At 42.6% G+C, this 23518-nt stretch overlaps 1 protein-coding gene and 1 long non-coding RNA gene across 2 annotated transcripts in view; one reads left to right on the top strand and one right to left on the bottom strand.

Annotated features, from left to right (window-relative positions):
* The first annotated feature begins 518 nt into the window (after nucleotides 1-518).
* LOC120054393 lies at nucleotides 519-3169 on the top strand. Its single transcript, XR_005477608.1, has 3 exons — nucleotides 519-650; nucleotides 2528-2598; nucleotides 3033-3169. It is a non-coding gene; the product is annotated as an uncharacterized LOC120054393 (long non-coding RNA).
* A 1753-nt stretch (nucleotides 3170-4922) lies between these two features.
* The window catches only part of LOC120054609 (arf-GAP with coiled-coil, ANK repeat and PH domain-containing protein 2-like), a 119396-nt gene continuing 100800 nt past the window's right edge, over nucleotides 4923-23518 (bottom strand). The window contains exons 10-23 of the mRNA XM_039002083.1: nucleotides 22990-23102; nucleotides 21947-21998; nucleotides 20533-20633; nucleotides 14519-14624; nucleotides 14043-14248; nucleotides 13519-13588; nucleotides 12615-12709; nucleotides 11954-12156; nucleotides 10855-10947; nucleotides 10378-10613; nucleotides 10122-10231; nucleotides 9586-9696; nucleotides 9277-9338; nucleotides 4923-5789 (exon numbers count right to left, since the gene is read on the bottom strand). Of these exons, the coding sequence (XP_038858011.1) occupies nucleotides 5683-5789; nucleotides 9277-9338; nucleotides 9586-9696; nucleotides 10122-10231; nucleotides 10378-10613; nucleotides 10855-10947; nucleotides 11954-12156; nucleotides 12615-12709; nucleotides 13519-13588; nucleotides 14043-14248; nucleotides 14519-14624; nucleotides 20533-20633; nucleotides 21947-21998; nucleotides 22990-23102 (1665 nt within the window). The 3' untranslated portion in view covers nucleotides 4923-5682. The remainder of the gene's footprint in view (nucleotides 5790-9276; nucleotides 9339-9585; nucleotides 9697-10121; nucleotides 10232-10377; nucleotides 10614-10854; nucleotides 10948-11953; nucleotides 12157-12614; nucleotides 12710-13518; nucleotides 13589-14042; nucleotides 14249-14518; nucleotides 14625-20532; nucleotides 20634-21946; nucleotides 21999-22989; nucleotides 23103-23518) is intronic.

Genomic DNA, 23518 nt, shown 5'->3' with positions numbered 1-23518 from the left:
CCTTTTACTTGATTGATGAATTAAGGTCACTAATTAGTAAAGAACTCCCCACACCTGGTTGTCTAGGGCTTAATTGAAAGTAAACACCTGCAGACACTAGACCCTCAATGGAATGAGTTTGACACCCCAGGCATAGATTCTACAAGTGTCTGGAACCTTATTGAGGGATGCGACACCATTCTTCCACAAGAAATTCCATTATTTGGTGTTTTGTTGACGGTGGTGGAAAAGGCTATCTCAGGTGCTGCTCCAGAATCTCCCATAACATGCTGACCACACCGCTCGCGTTATAAAATAAATGTACACATTATTCAATAATTTCATTCAAATTGCTCCTCGTAGCCAGGCGCTAGAATAGAACTTGGTTCTATTTTTGACGAGTGACTTGCTGCAAGTCCCACCTTTTTAGGAGCATATACCCACGTGGATGATTGACCGATGAATTGAGACCCACACTCCAGTCCATTTGGTGGTGGTGGTAATACAACTTAAAGTTGGTTGCCAACCGCCATATAAAGTCCACAGAAGAAGAAGACTGAAGGAGAGATTACTAGAAACTAACTAGGTTTCCCGTTTTATCTGTGGATTAATTGTCGGAGTAGAGAAAACAAAATGGGTCAAAAATCTACAAAGGACCTTGTGGATTTCAGGTAAAATAACAATCCAATGTTTATATCCCAGGACAAATTGGCTAGCAACAGCAAGCTAGCTAATTGGCCATGAATGTTTCATGTGTTTCGACGTGTCCCCAAATTAATATAGTTGGTTCAAAGTTTGTTTTGATATTTCAACCTGCGTGTCCTAGTCGCGTCTGGTGTGGATAGACAAAATCAACATCCTTCGCGATGGCAAACGCGTGTGCCCGGTCTAGTCAGATATGACTCCAAACACCCAGAAAAGGCTACTCTTCTTGATGTTATCCTCACAAATAATCCTGATAGGTATCAGTCTGGTGTTTTCTGTAATGACCTTAGTGATCACTGTTTTACAACCTGTGTTCATAATGGCTGCTCAGCTGAAACGACCACCCCTGATTTGTCATAGACGCTTGCTAAGAAACTTTAATGAGCAAGGCTTCCTTCAGAAACTGGCCTCTGTCGAAGACGCTTGGACCTTCTTTTTTTGATATTTTCAGTGGTATTGTTAAACACATCCCCATAAAGAAAATGAGAATTAAAAACAGGTTTGACTGTGATCTTGCAGAGTTACTCCACCTCAAGAATTGAATTTGGCGAAAGGCTCGGCACACACATACTCAGGCTGACTGGCTCTCGTTCAGGCAAATGAGAAATAAGTGCACTCAGGCTATCTGGAAGGCCAAAGTTAGTTACTTTAAATGATCTCTCTCTGTGGGTCTAACCCCAAGAAGTTCTGGAAAATGGTCAAAGACATGGAGAATAAACCCTCCTCACAGCTGCCCATGTCCCTTAAAGTTGATGATGTGGTTGTTACTGATAAGAAGCACATGGCTGAGCTCTTTAATCACCACTTCATTAAGTCAGGATTCCTATTTGACTCAGCCATGCCTCCTTGCCCGTCCAACATTTCCTCATCTCCCACCCCTTCTAATGCGACTATCCCAATGCTTCTCCCTCTTTTTCCCCTGCCCCGCTACAAAGTTTCTCCCTGCAGGCAGTCACTGAGTCCGGGGTGCTAAAGGAGCTCCTGAAACTTGACCCCCAAAGAATAATCTGGGTCAGATGGTTTAGACCCTTTCTTCATTAAGGTTGCTGCCCCTTTCATCACCAAACCTATCTCCAAACCTTTTAACCTGTCTCTCCTTTCTGGGGAGGTTCCCATTGCTTGGAAGGCAGCCACGGTTCGTCCTTCATTTAAAGGGGAAGATCAAGCTGAACCTAACTGTTGTAGGCCTATTTCTATTTTGCCCTGTTTATCAAGTGTTGGAAAAACTTGTCAATAATCAACTGACTGGCTTTATTGATGTCTATAGAATTCTCTCTGGTATGTAATCTGGTTTCCGATCAGGTTATGGATGTGTCACTGCAACCTTAAAGGTCCTCGATGTCACCATTGCCCTTGATTCTAAGCAATGTTGTGCTATTTTTATTGACTTTGCCAAAGCTAAGAAAATCTGCTGTCTCTGCCACTGCCTGTCACCAAGGGAGAACCCCAAGGCTCAATCCTAGGCCCCACGCTCTTCTCAATTTACATCAACAACATAGCTCAGGCAGTAGGAAGCTCTCTCATCCATGTATATGCAGATGATACAGTCTTATACTCAGCTTGCCCCTCCCTGGCTGTTGTTAAATGCTCTACAACAAAGCTTTCTTAGTGTCCAACAAGCTTTCTCTACCCTTAACCTTGTTCTGAACACCTCCAAAACAAAGGTAATGTGGTTCGGTAGAACCCCATGGTCTAATTACTATCTCTGAGGGTTTAGAGCTTAAGGTAGTCAACTCATACAAGTACTTGGGAGTATGGCTAGACGGTACACATCAAAGCTGCAGGCTAAAGCTAAATCTAGACTTGGTTTCCTCTATTGTAATCACTCCTCTTTCACCCCCAGCTGCCAAACGAACCCTGAATCAGATGACTATCCTACCCATGCTAGATGACGGAGACGTAATTTATAGATCGGTAGGTAAGGGTGCTCTCGAGCGGCTAGATGTTCTTTACCATTCGGCCATCAGATTTGCCACCAATGCTCCTTATAGGACACATCATTGCACTCTATACATCCCAGCCCCCGCAGGAGGCCTTTTGGTAGGCATCATTGTAAATAAGAATGTGTTCTTAACTGACTTGCCTAGTTAAATAAAAAATGAATAAATAAATGTAGGTTTTCAATTAGGTTGAGAGCTGGATTCTGACACCCTTTGAAACCCCTCTTTCAAGTCAGAGCTCTTTTTCTAGTCATTCTCAGCAAAAATAATGGGCAACTGGGCATTTTTATACATGACCAAAAGATGATGGGATGTTAATTAACTCAGGAAAGACACTTGTGTGGGACCACCTGCTTTCAATATACTTTGTATCCCTAATTTACTAAATTATTTCCTTTATTTTGGCAGTTACCTGTATGTTCCCGACGTGGTGATCCTTTCTCTGTGACATCACTGTTGTGAGCACATTGCAAGGACTGCTGGTGAGGCTGAGACACATGCATTGTTTGTATTCGCCTGCCTTCCATGGAGGAACATAAATCCTTCATGAGGTAAGGACTCTGCTTGGAAGAGAGTGGGTGACATTTCTCAGAAGGAACCAATAACATCAATGTATCAGAGATAAAATGAGGACAGGACATTTAATATGGAAGCCAAACTCAATTTTGTGTATGATAAAGCCCTTAATTATTGCTGTAATTGTTGTTGAAATTCATGAAGACAAAATCACAACGGAAAATGTATTTATAAAATCAATCTGACAAACAAGCAAACAAACAATTCAACATTCAGCAATACATTTTCAGTCCACTATTTGCAGTAAATGTAATATAGTCCTTAATTACATGGATAGTATACATATGAGTGGTATAGGGAGAGAAAATATAAAAAGACAACATTTAAAAAAATGAACAGCATTTACAAGAGCTTATTTAATTATTCTGGTACCACTACTTTATATTTAACGTAGGCATATACAAAAGCTGTACAAGAGATATCCCATGTTGTATTAAGTATAGCCCCGTTTATACTTGCTGATAACATGTCCAGATCTTGCCCACATTTTTAGACAGGTATAGACAATTTGAAGAACAGATCTTCCTGACCACCTTCAGGGATGAATTGATTGGTTGGATGAAAGCTCAGTGGGCCGAGCCTAGCGACTGGTCAGTGGGTGGGTTTTTATAGGTGAGAGTCAAAGAAATGTTACGTTCCAGACTACATCCAGAAGTAGTCAGGAAAATGTTGTTGTTTTGGTAGGTATAAAAATGTGGGCATAATCAGAATGTGGAGCCGATACGGACACAGGAAGCATGTTAGCACCAGGTATAACGGGCTGAAGAGCTCTTCGAATTGTAAATGCAATGCCGAAAAGAGTGACAGTAGTATGTATCCACAGAATATTGAGTTGCACCCCCCTTTGCCCTCAGAAAAGACTCAATTTGTCGGGGCATGGACTCTACAAGTTGTCGAAAGCATTCTAAAGGAATACTGGCCCATGTTGACTCCGTTGCTTCCCACAGCCCACAGTTGGATGTCCTTTGGTTGGTGGACCATTCCTGATACACACTGGACATTTTTGTGTGAAAAACCCAGCAGCATTGCAGTTCTTGACACACTCAAGTACTACCATACCCCATTCAAAGGCACTTAAATCTTTTGTCTTGCCCATTCACCCATGTCTCAAGGCTTAGAAATCCTTCTGTAGCACTTTCCTGCAGTCAATGACCAAAAGCACCTTTGGCCTCATGGGTGGAATGTTAATATTTTTCATAATTATAAACACATCTGGTGTATCTCAAACAGTTTTGTGATGTGTGTGTGTGTAATATTGGGATATAAACTCAATTTAATACATTTAAACTCGGTACATACAGGTGTATTTTTTTTAAGCCCATAACCATGAGGTTTGTAGATTTGTTTAAGATTACCATGATTTATCCCAGTGCAGTAAAAGGTTACCGGTCTCCTCCTCTACACTGATTGTTTGTAGGTGTTGTTTTTTGCTATCCAATGAGCAGGAGGCAAAAATACTTGAGTTTGAAATATAATAGTTAGCATTTCAGAAACAGCGGGTACTACAATATGGGGACCTAAACTCAAACATGAACATACAGAAAGGGCCAAACACAGGGCCTCCCGAGTGGCGCAGCGGTCTAAGGCAGTGCTAGAGGCGTCACTACAGACCCGGGTTCAATCCCAGGCTGTGTCGCAGCCGGCCGCAACTGAGATGCGGCGCACAATTGGCCCAGCATCGTCCGGGTTAGTGGAGGGTTTGGCCGGCCGGGATGTCCTTGTCCCATCGCGTTCTAGCGACTCGTGTGGCGGGCCGGGTGCATGCACGCTGACTTGTATAGTGTTTCCTCCGACACATTGGTGCGGCTGGCTTCCGGGTTCAATCCCAAAATGAGATTGAATATGAAATGATACTCCAAAACATCATAAGGCATGTTTTCCCCCACACAACAAAACAAAAACACTACCCCACACAAACAGATAACTAGTCTGGTATCTGACAATTCATTTTTACCCCTAAAATCACAAGTATTGTCATCAAAAATACCCACTATCAAAATCTTTGCATGTACCACATTATGGGCTTTTATCGGAAGAGTGACAAACCAGCAACGTGCACTCTACATCGACTCACACTTCAAAGTTTCACTGTAAACATCAGTGATGACTTAAGACTAGGAAAGTGGGACCTTGTGCAATTAAGTAAGATGCCAGGATATGTTTACCTGGGGGATGACCATTAACCTTAATGTTTAACATTGTGACATCATGAATCTCGCTTGTAGCTTAATATACAATAGATCAATGCTATGAAAACATGCTACCAAAAGGTGCTTATTATGGATCAACAACAAAACACCACATTGAAATGTATTTTTTACCCGAGGGGTAAAAATGTAGACCATTAAAAAGCGATATATGACAGACACCTTCGCCATTGAGGTTCTGGAGAAACGGCCTTCTGGTGCTGAGCACACCCCGTTAGAATTGCGGACCTATCTGCACACTTCCAGGCGGGTCCTCCTGAGTTGTAGCATCTCCCTCATGGCCTCTGTTGCGAGTCGTACTGCTGGTAGCGGTTCAGCTTCTCCGGGTCGTTTGACGCCATCTGGGAAAAGTCCTGGAAAATGTCTTGGTAGGTTTCATCTCCTGCAAGTACAAAGTAAACCATTACAGTGTAAGTACAAGACTAGCAGAGACTTACAGAGCAGAAAACAAGTTGCTATTGTATAATACAACGCAAGACTGCGGAAGGAAAGTTTTCGAGAGCTCAAACGGTTGTCACAGACATGCATGCACATGATATAGGTGAGGGGTTTGAAGAGCGAGGGAAAGAAATATAGGAAGTTGGCCATACCTGTTAAAGTGTCACTGTGGCTCAGTAGAGAGAAAGCACATTATGTGGAGGAGAAAGAGGTGACAGAATGAAAGAAAGAAGCAGCACCACAGTGTTTGAGCAGTGTGAAGGCCTGAAGCAATACCAAGGTAAGGAGCCCTCTCTTTGCAGTGAATTGTGATGCGGGAAAAAATGACCACAAGATTAGTTTTGTTAGCAACTGTATTGTATTTAAAGTGCATGATTTATGTACAAAAATACAGCTGTGTTGGCCTCAGCACCCAAAAGAAACGAGAGAACAGAAGAAAGGCACAAACTCCGGGGAGGAGAGAGAGGAAAAAAGAGAACAGTACAGAACAAAGAAAAGTGAAGTTAAAGAAAGACTAAGTAACAAGACAGCCTCGTTCCACACTTCAATTGGATCCATTCATACACTTCAGGTTCCTTCAATAACAAAGTGTTAAACATTGTCTTTGTAATCAACACTACTGTATCCACACTACTGTATTTGCTCTTGACCTTTAGGCAATAATAATCACTCACATCGCATTTTTAAAGCATGACAGAAGTTACATTGAGGAAAACGGTACGTGGACAGTCGTATTCAATCAAGTATCCTTCTTGTTACAGGTCCAATAATCTATGGTCATTGACTGAATCTACATAGTGAGGGAAAATATCCAGTAGCCTACATTACGTCAAGTCCAAAGAGCAACATGCTGTCACCTAGGCTGCTATTCAAACGCAACTGTTAGCCCTCAGTATATTCCACTCATTCGGTGAATAGGGGGGAATTTCTAAATGCAGCACTCTTGTGGCCACCAGAGGTAATTGCACAAGTTGTTTCCTTACCCTGTCAGACACACACTGCAAACTCTAGCCTTAAGGCCTTTGCAGACTGTACAATTTTACCCATCTTATGTCATGATTTTGTCGCCCCCCGACAAAGTTTCCAAGTCGTGGGCAAATTCTTAGGTCGTAAACGGTTGTCGGATGTCTTGGCACGTAGGGTCTGCCAATTAAGTACCACTACGTGCAGTCGTAGGCTCCGACCAATTTTTTGGGGCCTTTATCCTGTAGTGTGGCTGGTGTTATGAGCCGATCCACGGTGACAGACCAATAGGAACACAGCCAGCACTAATGATTAATATTATTGTGATTAGTCAGATTAATATAATTGTTCGATTTAAACATGTACATGCTGTGCAAGAAGAACGATTTCCCTAATAATCTTGTTTACATGACATCTGAAAGCCGGCTACCTGATGGGATTTTGATAAATGCACAAAATCGGCAATCAAAATAAACGTTCTACCACAGCGTCCATTTTATTTTGGGAAAGCCTGTTTGGACATATAAAGTTGGCATACTTCCAGTTTTTCCGAACTCACTTCACTCGCGGAAAAGCAGTGTGCTGGTTCATGCGCAGATCAAATACACCGATGCAGTTGATGTAGCCTATGTCTGCTGACGTGGCCAATTTGGTAACATTGCACAGTGTGACGTGATAATCGTCAAAGACTGAATCTGACATACAAAGGCCTTTAGACAAAACTTTTCAGGAACAGCGCTAATCAATCTCCTCAGTGCACACTCACACACACTGGCTGGTCACAGAGCAGGACTACATGAGACCACCATTGACATATATCAGACAACCAAGGGGGAGGTACATGTCTTGCCTCTGGGCTGTCCAACCTGCTCAACATAGTCTCTGTGTGTTCTCTTTCAGCTGGTATCCATCCCCTTTGGCCAGGATCAGGGTACAGTTGTACTCAGTAAGTGCTAAGGGGAGTCTTATATGGACTTCTAGGAGCAGTCTGATAAAAGTGCTTTTTGTCCTGTTTAAATTACCCATCTGGCCCGGGGGCATTGCCAGGGGCACAGACTACGAGAGCGGGGAGATGAAGAATGAAAGAGGGGTACATTTCATTCATTCATTATTTTCCAACAATACTCAAGTGAGCTTCACACTGTTCTATATTGACATTCTCAGTTAATATTTTTTTCTTCTAAACTCCAATAAGTTTAAGGTAATTATATAACTAGTATGTGGTAAAATGCTGTAAATGGTTAAATATGGATACTTTTCTATACTACTGCCCTCTACCACCTTGATATCCCATATCTAAACTTAAATTCACACCCTAAATAGTGTCAGCTAACATTAAGGACAGTCAATTAATGTTGTCAAAAGTCAGACAAAGAACAGGATTCCCAGTGGGGGAAAATGTTCAATTTTGACAGGCATCATACTGTAACCAGGTAGACTAACAATCAGATCAAAGCTTAAAACTTAAAACAGGTGTATAAAATACCACACAATACAAAAAAACTAATACAAGGATGCAAGCACAGAAGCCACAGCACTCACCCAGTGTTTTACATTACCGCTTCAGAGAATCTCTCTCAACTTTACTTCCTATTCTGCTTAATACTGTTATGATATAGAAATGTATGTATATTTATGTACAATACATAATTTACAACAATTTTTATGCTTATATGGATCCAATTGTTGTTTTAAAATAGATTCTTTCCGAAGTCAATTTCACAAAAGTAAATGTGCCAAGATTAATACTTCCTTGTAACGATAAAAATGTCAAACAAGACAAGGTCTTTTACACAGGAGTTTAAGACTCACTGTGGGAAACATACAAGCATGTAACACACTGAAATATTGCATAAGCATATCAGGAATATGCATATAAATATTCTCTAAGGTAAATCACTAATAATCACACCTGGTGCATGGCAAGACACTGCTAGCTACTCAACAGTCTGACTGTCAAAACTGTCATTCAAAAAGTCAGGATTATTGCCTGATAGTCAAGACTGACGTAACATAGTCTTGACTGCTATTTGATAGTCATGAAGACCTCTGTTGCAAGTTCTCTTTGAATAGACATTGCAACTAATAAAGACATGGCTGTTTGAAAGTTGGAACGCATCAGACAACAAGAGCCACGACTTCAAAGGAGCAGCGAGTCACAGCTGTTCAGTAGTCAAAACACTGGCTCTACGGCGAATGGCTTTGACCCCGGTCACGTAAATAAAAGTCTAGCACCTTTCTCCAGACACAAGATGCAGCTTAGCTTACCACCTGGCTGACCTGAGTCTTCATAGAGGTATTGAACAACAACACAGGACATCAAATGTCTGCTTATTAAAGATATGATGCCAGTCCTGTCTGTCTGTTTGGGCTCTACTGTCTCTAGGGTTCATCCAGCTGCAGGTTAATAAACTCCTGCATGCATTTCCTGTATTGCATCTCGGTGGGGCTGTTGGTGGAATATTGACCTGACTGCATGTAGGGCCCCTCCGCCTCCCGCATCTCCTCATTCATCTTGGCCAATCGCAGCCTGGGAAAAAGGGAGAGGGGAGCGAGATTTGAACAAAAGTTAAGAGATTGATATGGGGAAAGAACAGTCACTTAATTCTTTCATGTTTTGCCAACCCGTGTACGGTACAATTTTAATGATGCAAACACAGAATGTTAGCTTTTAGTTACAGGTATCCATTATATATTTTTTTAAATAAACGCACTTTACGTATCCAGTATCTACTGTATATATTCTATTAAAAAAGGCCAACAGGCACAACACTCACAATGTGACGATGTCTGCATTGGCAGCGTCCACTGCCATGGATAGTGGTGTTTTCTCTTCAATGTCTGCCGCTTTCTGATTGGCTCCTCTTTTCAGGAATAAACACACTTGACTGTATTGGAGAACAAAAATTCAAAAGGAACCAATACATTTTACCCCAACATGAACTAAGATCATAGACTGTCAACTTGGGTCACCACAATTAACCTCAAACACAAATAACCTCAAATACTACCCTGGTCTATTATGGTCAAATCATTTACAACCCGCCTTAGCGGAGGCTTGACATAATGGCTTTAATCTAAACCAAAACACATAAAAAAAGGTCAGATGACTGAGATGGAGTCAAAGAAGCAGTCTTATCTATTAAGCCAAGTGAAATCGTCTAGGAATAACAGACCTTTAATGCTGGAGCTGTATTTTTTGTACAGGCCTCTAATGTCTACTCTATAAGAGCAGTCATTGTATGGGGTCTTTAACGGGCCTAGTAAAAGAGTGGAGGATGTGGTAGTGGTAAGTAGTGAGGGGGAGACTGACCCAGTGTGACCCAGGATGGTGGCGTGGTGAAGTGGTCCTCGGCCCTGGGCGTCCTGCTGGTTCACGTTGGCCGCATTTTGGAGAAGGAACTCACAGGTCACCAAAGAGCCCTGGAATAATAGGTATGAAATGCAAATTTACACACGCATACAGGTGACAGATGTTTAGAAAAGGACCAGTCCATTTAACACACGAAGAACACACACACTCCCCATGCCTGTCCACAATACTCAAGTATCCTATCCATCCATCTCACCCCCTGCACAGCCATGATGAGCGGGGTTCTCTTATCGTTGTCGGTGTTGACCCAGTTGACCTCTGCTCCGTGGGCCAGGGCCTCGGCCATGTCAGGCAGGCTGCGTGCACACGAGGCCCAGTACAGCTGCAGTCCCGGGGAGTACTCCTTGGGCTCCGAGAACACCACCACCTCCTTACAGGGCGACGGAGGGGGCAGGGTGGCAGGCATAGTCATGGGAGGCGCCTCAGCAGCTTCTAGGGGTGGGGGGAGGGGTAGAAAAAGAGAGAGGGAGTAAAAGGGTTATCAGGAGTTATCAAGGTGTAAATTGTTGTTTGTCATGGCAATCAGAAGTATATTTAAATAAAGGAATTTAAATAAGATATGGCGTTCCAGTTTCAATGTGTGCACATGTATAGGGTTATTGAACAGCTAGCTATATTTCACTATAGGCTGGGTACAAGTGAGACTCATCAGGCTGGTGTGTATGTTTCTTACCTGCTTCAGCCAGGCTGTTCGTGCAGGGGATGGTGGCCAGCATCTCCCTACTCCCATCAGCACTGTTCTGGATGCCACTGTCCGCACTTCTTACTGCGGGGGACCAAACAGTCACAATCACTCACAGTCACTATACAACAGCACAGCAGCGCACACACATTCACCAACTTCAACCAAGTGGTTAGAGAATTCAGTGCACTTTGGCCACCACACCCAGTGAAGCCATTTCCCGGCTGACTCCACAGCCACGATAACCCATAAACAAGTCACTGACCACAACCACGTGATGAGACAACCCTGAGAGGAACACATGGTATGCTCCACACCAATACATTCAAGATGACTGCACTATCCATTTAGAGAGTGAGATTGGGGTTGTGTGAGGGGGATGGAATGGGTATTAGTCGACAGCCTGAGCGGTGAGTACAGATGGGTGGAGGGAGGTGGAGAGCGAAACACACAGAACCATACTTACTGCTCCTAAGCTTGGCGGAGGTGTCAAAGTAGGAGAAGAGCGAGTCAAGCTCGTCTGGACAGAAGAGAGAGTCACGGCGGGCCTCCAAGCCCTTGGTGGCAGCTAGGCAAGGGCAATGGATGGTGTCGGAGAGTAAAGGGCACAAGGTGGAAGGGTAGGAAGGAAAGAATAAAAGGCAGCGAGGGGGAAGGGGTTAGTCCAGAAGCACAGAGCAGCCGGAGGAGGGTGGAGAAGAGAGGGATTGAAAGGAGAGGATAGAAGCACAAGCAGTTAAGACTACAGGCTAGGCTACCTCAAAGAGAGAGAGCAAAAAGAGAGAAGATGGGAGAGAAGGTGCCTTCTGTTGTGTGTCCTGAGCATGACATGGTGTTGTTCTATTATACTAGTGTAGCGCAATTCTGTTGCCGTACCTTTAAAAAGGCACACTCCATAGCTGGTACTGTATTTTTGGTCAATAGTAATAACAGTAACAGGCCCTAATGCTTGTTTGTTTTTGTTTCGGAGGACTGAGAGGGATGGGGTCTTCGCAAGTGTAAAATCAAAGAGGAAGAGGAACAGGTGCTATGATTGGCGTTTCTGTGCTGCACCTTTAAGAGACTGGATCCGGGACTTGTTGACACCTACCTGACTGACTTGAGGAATTGGACGCGGGCCGGAGTTTGGGCGTGGGCGGGGGCGGCCGGGGAGGCAGGTGCTCCGAACTGCTGCTCAGCCTCTTCTCTTGCTTGGACAGGGACACCACCTTGAAGCGCAGCTCCTCGTCAGACGGGCGACGCACGAAATGCCGGTCCACGTACTTGGCCCTGATGTAGGCCTCGATCTCCTGCCTGGGGAAAGACATGGGATGCAGAGGGAAAGTGAATTCAACAAACTGAACAAATCTGGCAACCCAGGCAAATACGGCAAGCAATCTTGAGAGTGAATTCAACAAATTAAACCAATCTGGCAACCCAAGGAAAGATGGCAGTCTTTGAGCAATACTATTTACACACATGCTGCAGTATCACACTTGCTACTTATGTGGGACTACCCTTTATTTATTTAATAGAAATATAATGTAATTTTTCAGATGCTTTTATCCAAATCGACTAGCTGTAGTGTTTATTTAATGAGGTTCATGGATGAATAATCCACAACTCGAATGTTGCAAAAGCCATGAATTGTCCCTTTAATGTTAATATTCGTCATCATCAATCAATCCAATCAATGGCCAAACCAATGGTTAACATTAACCATCGCCACCCTTGTCTCCATGATGGTAGACAGAGAAGTTGCAGTACCGTACCTGGGGTCTGCTGGCCTTGGCTTCCTGGCTCCCAGTTCCTCTCTCCGAGCCTCGTAGATCTGGTTGATGACCCCGTTCCCCAGCTCACACATCAGCTGTGTACCACACACACACAAACAAACAAGGAATAAAGTTACTATGTGTCAAAATTAACCAGCACATTCAGAGGACAACATGCCACATTTAATGTAAAGTGACATATAAAGTCAGGCATGTAAAATCATGACATATAAAAAGTCGGTTAAGTCATGACGTTTTGGCTGTGTTTATATAGGCCGCCCAATTCAGATTTTCCCCCTCAATAATTGGGCAAAAGATCAGAACTGGGCTGCCTGTGTAAACGTAGCCATAAAGTCATGACGTGAAGTCCGCTGTAATCTGTAACCATTACATTTGAGCATTTATTTGTCACCAATGAATGTAAAAGAGTCTGAGTATGTGAAAGTCTGAAAGAGACACTTAAATATGTAAGCTGCCTTAAGGCTTCTGCATGCTTCAGTTCGGCTGGCCAAACGAGTGTTCTTGCATACTCCCTTAAAAGAACTTGAAAAACAAGAAAAAAAGCGCCGATACTATTGTTTGTCCATTTTGAGACGCCGCAGCCAGTATACACTTCCTCAAAATAGTCTGAATTAATCTAAAATAACTCAAGAAATGTGTCATTAATTCACGCAATTTTACTTCTGTTTGGTGCAGTTTTTCTCAATTGAATGACAACAAAGACTTTACTGAAGAATCCCTACTGTTGACCAATCACCGGCAAAGGGGCGTAGACAAACATGTCACAAAATGTTGTCATAATATATGTAGGAACTGTTCCGAACTGTTTCGTCTGGGAAGCATGTGGACAACTTTAGGCCCATCTGTTAGGCAAACCCTCCTCCCACTCTCTCTCTTTTCTCACCTTGAGTAGTTCCGGTTCCCATGAGTCCAGGGTGAGCGAGCGCACCTTGGAGAAATGGACCCCCAGACTCCTGCAGATGGAGAGTCTGTTAGCAACTCATACATCAATGATATTGTCTAAAAATAACTAAATGACTCCACACAGCTCCAAAGGCTGTGTAGTTTGCATTACATGCTGGTCCATTGAGGGTGTAGTGTGTGCTGTGGCCACAAGGTGGGAGTACACAGTCAGTAAGAGAGTACAGTCCAAAATGTACTTGGGGCCAAATTTGCTGAGCCTTTGATTTTTTGTATTATTATTTCCATCTAGTAACAAAACGTTGAACATTTGTACTGTTGTATAGCACCAGTCTAGTACCTTGTTGTATAGTACCTTTATAATACCATGGTAAGATAAGTCCAAAGTATTATCTCAGTGTCATCTTGATGGTACTTCGGTATAGTACGTTGGTGAATACATATGAAGTTTGGTACTTGTATACAGTAGTGCCTTAGTGTGTAGTATTTGCAGTGATAGGAATGTACCTGTGTATTCCAGAGCACTGGATGCAGAGGGTGATGCCCAGGTTGATGCTGGCCCAGCGAGGGTCAGGCTGGCCACAGTCGCAGCAGCAGGCATTGCCCCCAATGACCATGACCCTCTGGAGGGCACTCTCCCCCTTTAGTGACTTTTCTTTGGGCTCGCCGCCTGATTCCAGGCTGCCAGTCGACGTGGAAGACTTCCGGTCCAGCTTCCGGTGTGGAAAGTCGATTACATGATGTTATACATAAGACACACACACACACACACTCTAGAAGATTACTTTATTGCCTATTGTCACAGACCACAGATTTGTCAGGCAAGACAGATACGCACAAACACAGAGGGGTTGCAGCACACTAGAGGGATATCCTTTATTTTTGTTCACATCTTTTGTCTACGAGGTATGTCTGATTATTTTCGTCCTGACATTGAGATAATGGATTGATTGCATAAGTTAAGCCAGTGTGTGGTGACTCACCTCAGCGTCCTCTCCCTGCTCCCTGAAGGCGGTGGCGATGCTGTTCTGGACAGCTTTGATCCAGGCCTGCCTCAGCTTCTCAGAGTCCGCCTGCATCATACAGCTCCTGAGAGGGGAGGGACACAAAGAGACATCAGCCTGTCCCCTGGCCTGCTACTGGAGCTCTTCACTATGTGTCGCTGTGTGTGTGCGCGTTTGTGTATGTGTGTGTCTCCCTCTCGGTGTGTGCGCATTTCTGAGTGCACTTGTATCTATAAATGTATACACACCTAAACTTCTTGCACATTTTGCTGTGTTACAAAGTGTGATTTTTTTGGTCAATGATCTACACAAAATACTCTGTCAAAGTGGATAATTATTTATTTATTGAAATTACATTTGGAGAAAAAAAATTGAAAAATACCACTAATATATACTGAGTATTCATGAGTATAAGTATTCAACCCCCTGAGTCAATACATGTTAAAATATCCTTTGGCAGTCTTTCTGAGTAAGTCTCTAACAACTTTGTACACCTGGCTGAAAATTGAGTCAAAACTGTAACTAGGCCACTCAGGAACATTCAATGTCATCTTGGTAAGCAACTCCAGTGTATAGTTGGCCATGTGTTTTAGGCTATTGTCCTGCTGAAAAGTGAATTTGTCTCCCAAGGTCTGATGGAAAGCAGACAATAAGGGTTTCATCTTGAATTTTACTTGTGCTTAGCTCTATTCCGTTTCTTTTTATCATAACAAACTCCCTAGTCCTTGCCGATGACAAGCATACCCATAACATGATGCTTGAAAATAAACCCATGCTTGAAAATATGAGAAGTGGTACTCAGTGATGTGTTGTATTGGATTTGCCCCAAACATAACGCTTTATATTCTGAACAAAAAGTTTATTTCTTTGCCACATTTTTTTTGCAGTTTTTGCCTTATTTCAAAACAGGATGCATTTTTTGGAATATTTGTTATTCTATACAGGCTTCCTTCTTTTCACTGTCAATTATGTTCGTTTTGTGGAGTAACTACAATGTTGTTGACCCATCCTCAACTTGAATAGTAATTGACTCAAGACATTTCAGTTTTTCATTCATTTGTAAAAATGTTGAAAAACATAATTCCACTTTGACATTATGGGGTATTGTGTATAGGACAGTGACAATTGAAAATCTCAATTTAATCCATTTTAAATGCAGGCTGTAACAAAACAAAATGTGGAAGGAGTCAAGGGGGTGTGAATACTTCCTGAAGGCACTGTGAATTCGGAAAGTATTCAGGCCCTTTGACTTTTTCCATATTTCATTACATTACAGCCTTATTCTAAAATGGATTCAATAATTTCCCCCCTCATAAATCCACACACAATACCCCATAATGACAAAGCAAAAAAACTTTTTAGAAATTTTAGCAAATGTAAAAAACAATTTCACATTTACATAAGTATTCAGACCCTTTACTCAGTACTTCGTTGAAGCACCTTTGGCAGTGATTACAGCCTCGAGCCTTCTTGATTATGACGCTACGAGCTTGGCACACCTGTATTTGTGGAGTTTCTCCCATTCTTCTCTGCAGATCCTCTCAAGCTTTGTCAGGTTGGATGGAGAGCATCTCTGTACAGTTATTTTCCAGTCTCTACAGAGATGTTCGATTGGGTTGAAGTCCAGGCTCTGGATGGGCCACTCAAGGACATTCAGAGACTTGTCCCGAAGCCACTCCTGCGTTTTCTTGGCTGTGTTCACCTGTCCTGTTGGAAGGTGAACCTTCGCCCCAGTCTGAGATCCTGAGCGCTCTGGAACAGATTTTCATCAAGGATCAATCTTGGTTTCATCAGACCAGAGAATCTTGATTTTCATGGTCAGAGTCCTTTAGGTGCCTTTTGGCAAATGCCAAGTGGGCTGTCATGTGCCTTTTAATGAGTGGCTTCCGTCTGGCAACTCTACCATAAAGGCCTGATTGGTGGAGTGCTGCAGAAGGGCCTGACCAAGGCCCTTCCCCCCCGGCGGCAGGCTCTAGGAAGAGTACTGGTGCTTCCAAACTTATTCCATTTAAGAATGATGAAGGTCACCCTGTTCTTGGGGACCTTCAATGCTGCAGACATTTTTTTGTACCCTTCCCCAGATCTATGCCTTGACACAATCCTGTCTCTGAGCTCTACGTTGAATTCCTTCAGCCTCGTGGCTTGGTTTTTACTCTGACATGCACTGACAGCTGCGGGACCTTATAAGCCAGCAGCATACCACCCTACATACCACTGCTGGCTTGCTTCTGAAGCTAAGCAGGGTTGGTCCTGGATGGGAGACCAGGTGCTGCTGGAAGTGGTGTTGGAGGGCCAGTAGGAGGCACTCTTTCCTCTGGTCTAAAAATAATATCCCAATGCCCCAGGGCACTGCCCTGTGTAGGGTGCTGTCTTTCGGATGGGACGTTAAACGGGTGTCCTGACTCTGAAGTCATTAAAGATCCCATGGCACTTGTCGTAAGAGTAGGGGTGTTAACCCCGGTGTTCTGGCTAAATTCCCAATCTGGCCCTCAAACCATCACGGTCACCTAATAATCCCTAGTTTATAATTGGCTCATTTATCCCCTGTAACTATTCCCCAGGTCGTTGCTGTAAATGAGAACACGTTCTCAGTCAACTTACGAAAAAAATGTATACAGACAGGTGTGATCCTTTCCAAATCATGTCCAATCAATTGAATTTATAACAGGTGGATTCCAATCAAGTTGTAGAAACATCAAGGATGCTCAATTTCGAGTCTCATTACAAAGGGTCTGACTACTACATTTCTAAAACCCTGTTTTCGCTTTGTCATTATGGGGGATTGTGTGTATATTGATGAACATCATTTTTTTTTTTGAGTAAGGCTGTAACATAACAAAATGTGGAAAAAGGGAAGAGGTATGAATACTTTCCAAATGCACAGTATACAGTTGAAGTCTGAAGTTTACATATACCTTAGCCAAATACATTTAAACTCAGGTTTTCACAATTCCTGACTTTTAATCCCAGTAAAAATTCCCTGTCTTAGGTCAGTTAGGATCACAACTTTATTTTAAGAATGTGAGATGTCATAATAGTAGAGAGAATGATTTATTTCAGCTTTTATTTCTTCCATCACATTCCCAGTGGGTCAGAAGTTATCATACACTCAATTAATATTATGTAGCATTGCCTTTAAATTGTTAAACTTGGGTCAAACGTTTCGGGTAGCCTTCCACAAGCTTCCCACAATAAGTTGGGTGAATTTTGGCCCATTCCTTCTGACAGAGCTCGTGTAACTGAGTCAGGTTTTTAGGCCTCCTTGCTCGCACATGCTTTATCAGTTCTGCCCCCAAATTTTCTATAGGATAGAGGTCAGGGCTTTGTGATGGCCACTCCAGTACCTTGACTTTGTTGTCCTTAAGCCATTTTGCCACAACTTTGGAAGTATGCTTGGGGTCATTGTCCATTTGGAAGACCTATTTGCGACCAAGCTTTAACTTCCTGACTGATGTCTTGAGATGTTGCTTCAATATAGCCACATAATTTTACTTCCTCATGATGCCATCTATTTTGTGAAGTGCACCAGTCCCTCCTGCAGCAAAGCACCCCCACACAACATGATGCTGCCACCCCCGTGCTTCACGATTGGGATGGTGTTCTTCGGCTTGCAAGCCTCCACCTTTCTCCTCCTAACATAATGGTGGTCATTTTGGCCAAACAGTTCTATTTTTTTTTTCATCAGACCAAAGGACATTTCTCCAAAAAGTATGATCTTTGACTCCATGTGCAGCTGCAAACAGTAGTCTGGCTTTTTATGGCGGTTTTTGAGCAGTGGCTTCTTCCTTGCTGAGCGGCCTTTCAGGTTATTTCGATTATAGGACTCGTTTTACTGTGGATATAGATACTTTTGTACCTGTTTCCTCCAGAATCTTCACAAGGTTCTTTGCTGTTGTTCTGGGATTGAGTTGCACTTTCGCACCAAAGTACATTAATCTCTAGGAGACAGAACGCGTCTCCTTCCGGAGCGGTTTGACGGGCTGCGTGGTCCCTTGGTGTTTATACTTGCGTACTATTGTTTGTACAGATGACCGTGGTACCTTCAGGCATTTGGAAATTGCTCCCAAGGATGAACCAGACTTGTGGAGGTCTACAATTTTTTTATGAGGTCTTGGCTGATTTCTTTTGATTTTCCAATGATGTCAAGCAAAGAGGCACTGAGTTTGAAGGTAGGCCTTGAAATACATCCACAGGTACACCTCCAATTGACTCAAATGATGTCAATTAGCCTATCAGAAGCGTTTAACTTCTTATGGCTGCAGGGGCAGTATTGAGTAGCTTGGATGAAAGGTGCCCAAAGTAAACGGCCTGCTCCTCAGTCCCAGTTACTAATATATGCATATTATTATTAGTATTGGATAGAAAACACTCTGAAGTTTCTAAAACTTTTTGAATTATGTCTGTGAGTATAACAGAACTCATATGGCAGGCAAAAACCTGAGAAAAAATCCAAACAGGAAGTGGAAATTCTGAGGCTGGTCGAGTTTCAACCAAGATCCCATTGAAATCACAGCGAGATATGAATGAGTATTCACTTCCTACGGCTTCCACTAGATGTCAACAGTCTGTTGAACTTTGTCTGATGACTCTACTGTGAAGGGGGGCCAAAGGAGACAGGAATGAGTCACCACTGCCATGAGGTGAACATTCTTTGACCACGTGCGTTCACATGAGAAGCAGCTCCGTTCCATCGCTCATCTGAAGTCAACGTAATTCTCCTGTTGGAACGTTATTCAAGATGTATTTTAACAACATTCTAAAGATTGATTCAATACATCGTTTGACATGTTTCTACTGACTGTTACGGAACTTTTGGACATTTCGTCACGTTTTAGTGAAAGCGCTTTGTGACTTTGGAATTGTTTACCAAACGCGCTAACCAAAGTAGCTAATTGGACATAAATAACGGACATTATCGAACAAATCAAGCATTTATTGTGGACCTGGGATTCCTGGGACTGCATTCTGATGAAGATCAAAGGTAAGGGAATATTTATCATGTAATTTCTGGTTTCTGTTGACTCCAACATGGCGGCTAATTTGACTATTGTTCTGAGCTCCGTCTCAGATTATTGCATGGTTTGCTTTTTCCGTAAAGTTTTTTTGAAATCTGACACAGCGGTTGCATTAAGGAGAGGTATATCTATAATTCCATGTGTATAACTTGTATTATCATCTACATTTATGATGAGTATTTCTGTTGAAACGATGTGGCTATGCACTATCACTGGATGTTTTTGGAACTAGTGAATGTAACGCGCCAATGTAAACTCAGATTTTTTTATATAAATATGAACTTTATCAAACAAAACATACATGTATTGTGTAACATGAAGTCCTATGAGTGTCATCTGATGAAGATCATCAAAGGTTAGTGATTCATTTTATCTCTATTTGTGCTTTTTGTGACTGCTATCTTTCGCTGGAAAAATGGCTGTGCTTATTGTGGTTTGGTGTGACCTAACATAATCGTTTGTAGTGCTTTCGCTGAAAAGCATATTTGAAATCGGACACTTTGGTGGGATTAACAACAAGATTACCTTTAAAATGGTATAAGACACATGTATGTCTGAGGAATGTTAATTATGAGATTTCTGTTGTTTTGAATTTGGCGCCCTGCACTTTCACTGGCTGTTGTCATATCATCCCGTTACCGGGATTTCAGACTTAAGAATTAAAGCCATGACCTCATTTTCTGGAATTTTCCAAGCTGTTTAAAGGCACAGTCAACTTCGTGTATGTAAACTTCTGACCCACTGGAATTATGATACAGTGAATTCTAAGTGAAATAATCTGTCTGTAAACAATTGTTGGAAAAATTACTTGTGTCATGCACAAAATAGATGTCCTAACCGACTTGCCAAAACTATAGTTAGTTAACAAGAAATGTGGGGAGTGGTTGAAAAACGAGTTTTAATGATTCCAACCTAAGTGTATGTAAACTTCCGACCTCAACTGTATGTGCAATATATTGTGTGTGTGTGTGTACTCACTTGGTGGGGGACACCACTTCAAAGCAGAAGCGGCGTTCGATATCCTCACAGTGTTTGACTGTGCATAGCCGCAAGTCCTCCACCACCACTGTGGGATTATCCTGGGAAAGGAGAACACACACAGTCTTAGTAAAACGAACACACTACAATGCACAATACACACAACTCAGATACAATTGCACACACACAGCGCTCTGACACACATGTGCAAATGGAAATGCTTCATAGATTCTGATTTCACATTGTAACCAGCAGCAGAGTGAATTGTTTTCCTCCACATTCCACAAACTCATCATCTGTTAACTGTGCTCCTTATTCAACGCTACTTCATGACATAAAAAATGTAGGGGGAATATTGGGCTGGAAGTGAAACATGTACAGTACCGTTCAAAAGTTTGGGGTCACTTAGAAATGTCCTTGTTTAAAAAAAAATTAAAATAACATCAAATTGATCAGAAATGCAGTGTAGACATTGTTAATGTTGTAAATGACTATTATAGCTGGAAACGGCAGATTTTTTTATGGAATATCTACATAGGCCCATTATCACTCGTGTTCCAATGGCACGTTGTGTTAGCTAATCCAAGTTTATAATTTGAAAAGGCTAATTGATCATTAGAAAACTATTTTGCAATTATGTTAGCACAGCTTAAAACTTTGTGCTGATTAAAGAAGCAATAAAACTGGCCTTCTTTAGACTAGTTGAGTATCTGGAGCATCAGCATTTGTGGGTTCGATTACAGGCTCAAAATGGCCAGAAACAAAGAACTTTCTTCTGAAACTCGTCAGTCTATTCTTGTTCTGAGAAATGAAGGCTATTCCATGCGAGAAATTGCCAAGAAACTAAAGATCTCGCACAACGCTGTGTACTACTCCCATTACAGAACAGTGCAAACTGGCTATAACCAGAATTGAAAGAGGAGTGGGAGGCTCCGGTGCACAACTGAGCAAGAGGACAAGTACATTAGAGTGTCTAGTTTTAGAAACAGACGCCTCACAAGTCAGGAAATTTCTAAGTGACCCCAAACTTGAACAGTAGTGTATATTTGATGGTGGGTGGTGCAGTTGGAGTCTGCATCCTAAATCAATCAAATTTATTTCAATCAAATGTATTTATTAAGCCCTTTTTACATCAGCCGATGTCACAAAGTGCTGTACAGAAACCCTGCCTAAAACCCCAAACAGCAAGCAATGCAGATGTAGAAGCACGGTGGCTAGGAAAAACTCCCTACGAAGGCCAGAACCTAGGAAGAAACCTAGAGAGGAACCAGGCTCTGAGGGGTGGCCAGTCCTCTTCTGGCTGTGCCGGGTGGAGATTTTAACAGAACATGGCCCTATTAAGTGCACTACTTTTAACCAGGGCCTATAGGGAATAGGGTGCCATTTGGGACACTGCTGGAGTCATCGGACTTACCTTGAATTTCTTCTGGTAAACTAACTGATTGTTTTGAATGGAGAACCAGCGCCTGAAAGGAGATCACACCAGCAGTCACGGTCACAGGTAAACGGGTGACACAATTTATCGCATTTATCTCAGAGGCTGAAGGTTGACTCTGAAATGCATGCTAGCATTCCAACTATTCTCAGTAGTCAGAGAAACAAGTTAGTTAAGAAAGTAAATTGAAATGGTTATAGATTTAATGAAATATAAATATATAGATTAAATGTCCCTAGACCTGATAATATGGTTTTTAAATCCTGGATTCCTATTCTAGAAAACTATGCTGTTTGTCATGGTTTGACAGAAAATATCGGGGAAAAAGTTGTGTGTGGTAACATTTAACTTTGTAACATTTGAAACCCAATTGTTTGCCTGAGACAAATAGTTGATTAGATATTACAAGTTATTCTAAAAAGGCATGGTTCCAGAGACATCCAACTTGCAGTACAGGGAATGGCTTTGGAGGCTACAGGACAATAAAGAGCTGGAGGTCTACTTGCTAACTCCATGCAGCACACAGAGCCATGCGCCAATCAGGCAGCGCTCCCCGTGGTGTCAGTTGACTACGCCACATGTCACTATTGATCGCCATGGAGACGCCGCCTCAGCAGCTTGAATCCCTCCCTCTATCCATCCCTACCTCCCTCCATCCTTCCCACCTGGCTGACTAGGGCCATGGGCGGATTCATACTAAACAGAGAATTATCACCTCTCCACCCTAATCACCATACAGTTAGAGGACATAAAGATTACTTCTTCCATGCATGTTCAACATACTGGACATGTATTGTGGAGTTTAGTGCACTGGTGAAGCTGTGCTCGGGGACATATCAGCTTGGCCAGAAAGAGACAGGGGGGGAAGGTGAAGGGAGAGAGAGAGAGAGAGCGAAAGAGAGAGAGAAACGGGGGAGAACGATAAAGAGAGAGACAAGGGGGAGAAGGAGAGAGAGAAAAAAAGAGGGAATGTCAGAGAATGAGGGAAGAAATAAGAAAGAGCATAATTTCTTGCAGCTGACCTGTTCCATGTCTTGAAGGCATTACTGGCCCTCTTAAACAGGTAGCCCTCCATCGCGATGCCATTGTCTGCGTCCACATTGTACTCCAGCTTGGTGTCGTCATTCGAGAAGTCCTGCAAGAGAGAGTCAGTCAGGAGGGTCAACAGAAACAGTCTGATCCTGATTCACTGTGGGTGGCCAGTTGAGGACGATGAGTGACTCAGTACTCTGTGCCACTGAGCCACACATCTGGGGTCCAGAACAAGGAGGTACCACCAGCTAGTTTAATAAGAAATGCCCGTTTTGCTACGGTGGGCGTTCACTCGTTGCACTCGTGGGAATTGGCCTATATATATAGGGCTAAATTTAAATGTTTCTTACAGAACAAATATGAAAATGCATCCATGGTAGCAATTGATAGGGAACAGTTTGGAGATAATGGGATTTTTTGTTGTTAACCAAAGGTGAGTACACAACAGTTTACCTGACAAGTCTGAATCCAAATATTACACTGTTCACTTTCTGTGCATTTTACATTTACTGTACTTTT

The sequence above is a fragment of the Salvelinus namaycush genome, chromosome 10 (genome assembly GCF_016432855.1).
Source record: "Salvelinus namaycush isolate Seneca chromosome 10, SaNama_1.0, whole genome shotgun sequence".
Taxonomy (NCBI): Eukaryota; Metazoa; Chordata; class Actinopteri; order Salmoniformes; family Salmonidae; genus Salvelinus; species Salvelinus namaycush.
The sequence above is the reverse complement of the archived record's forward strand: the minus strand, read 5'-3'. Positions and strand labels throughout refer to the sequence as shown.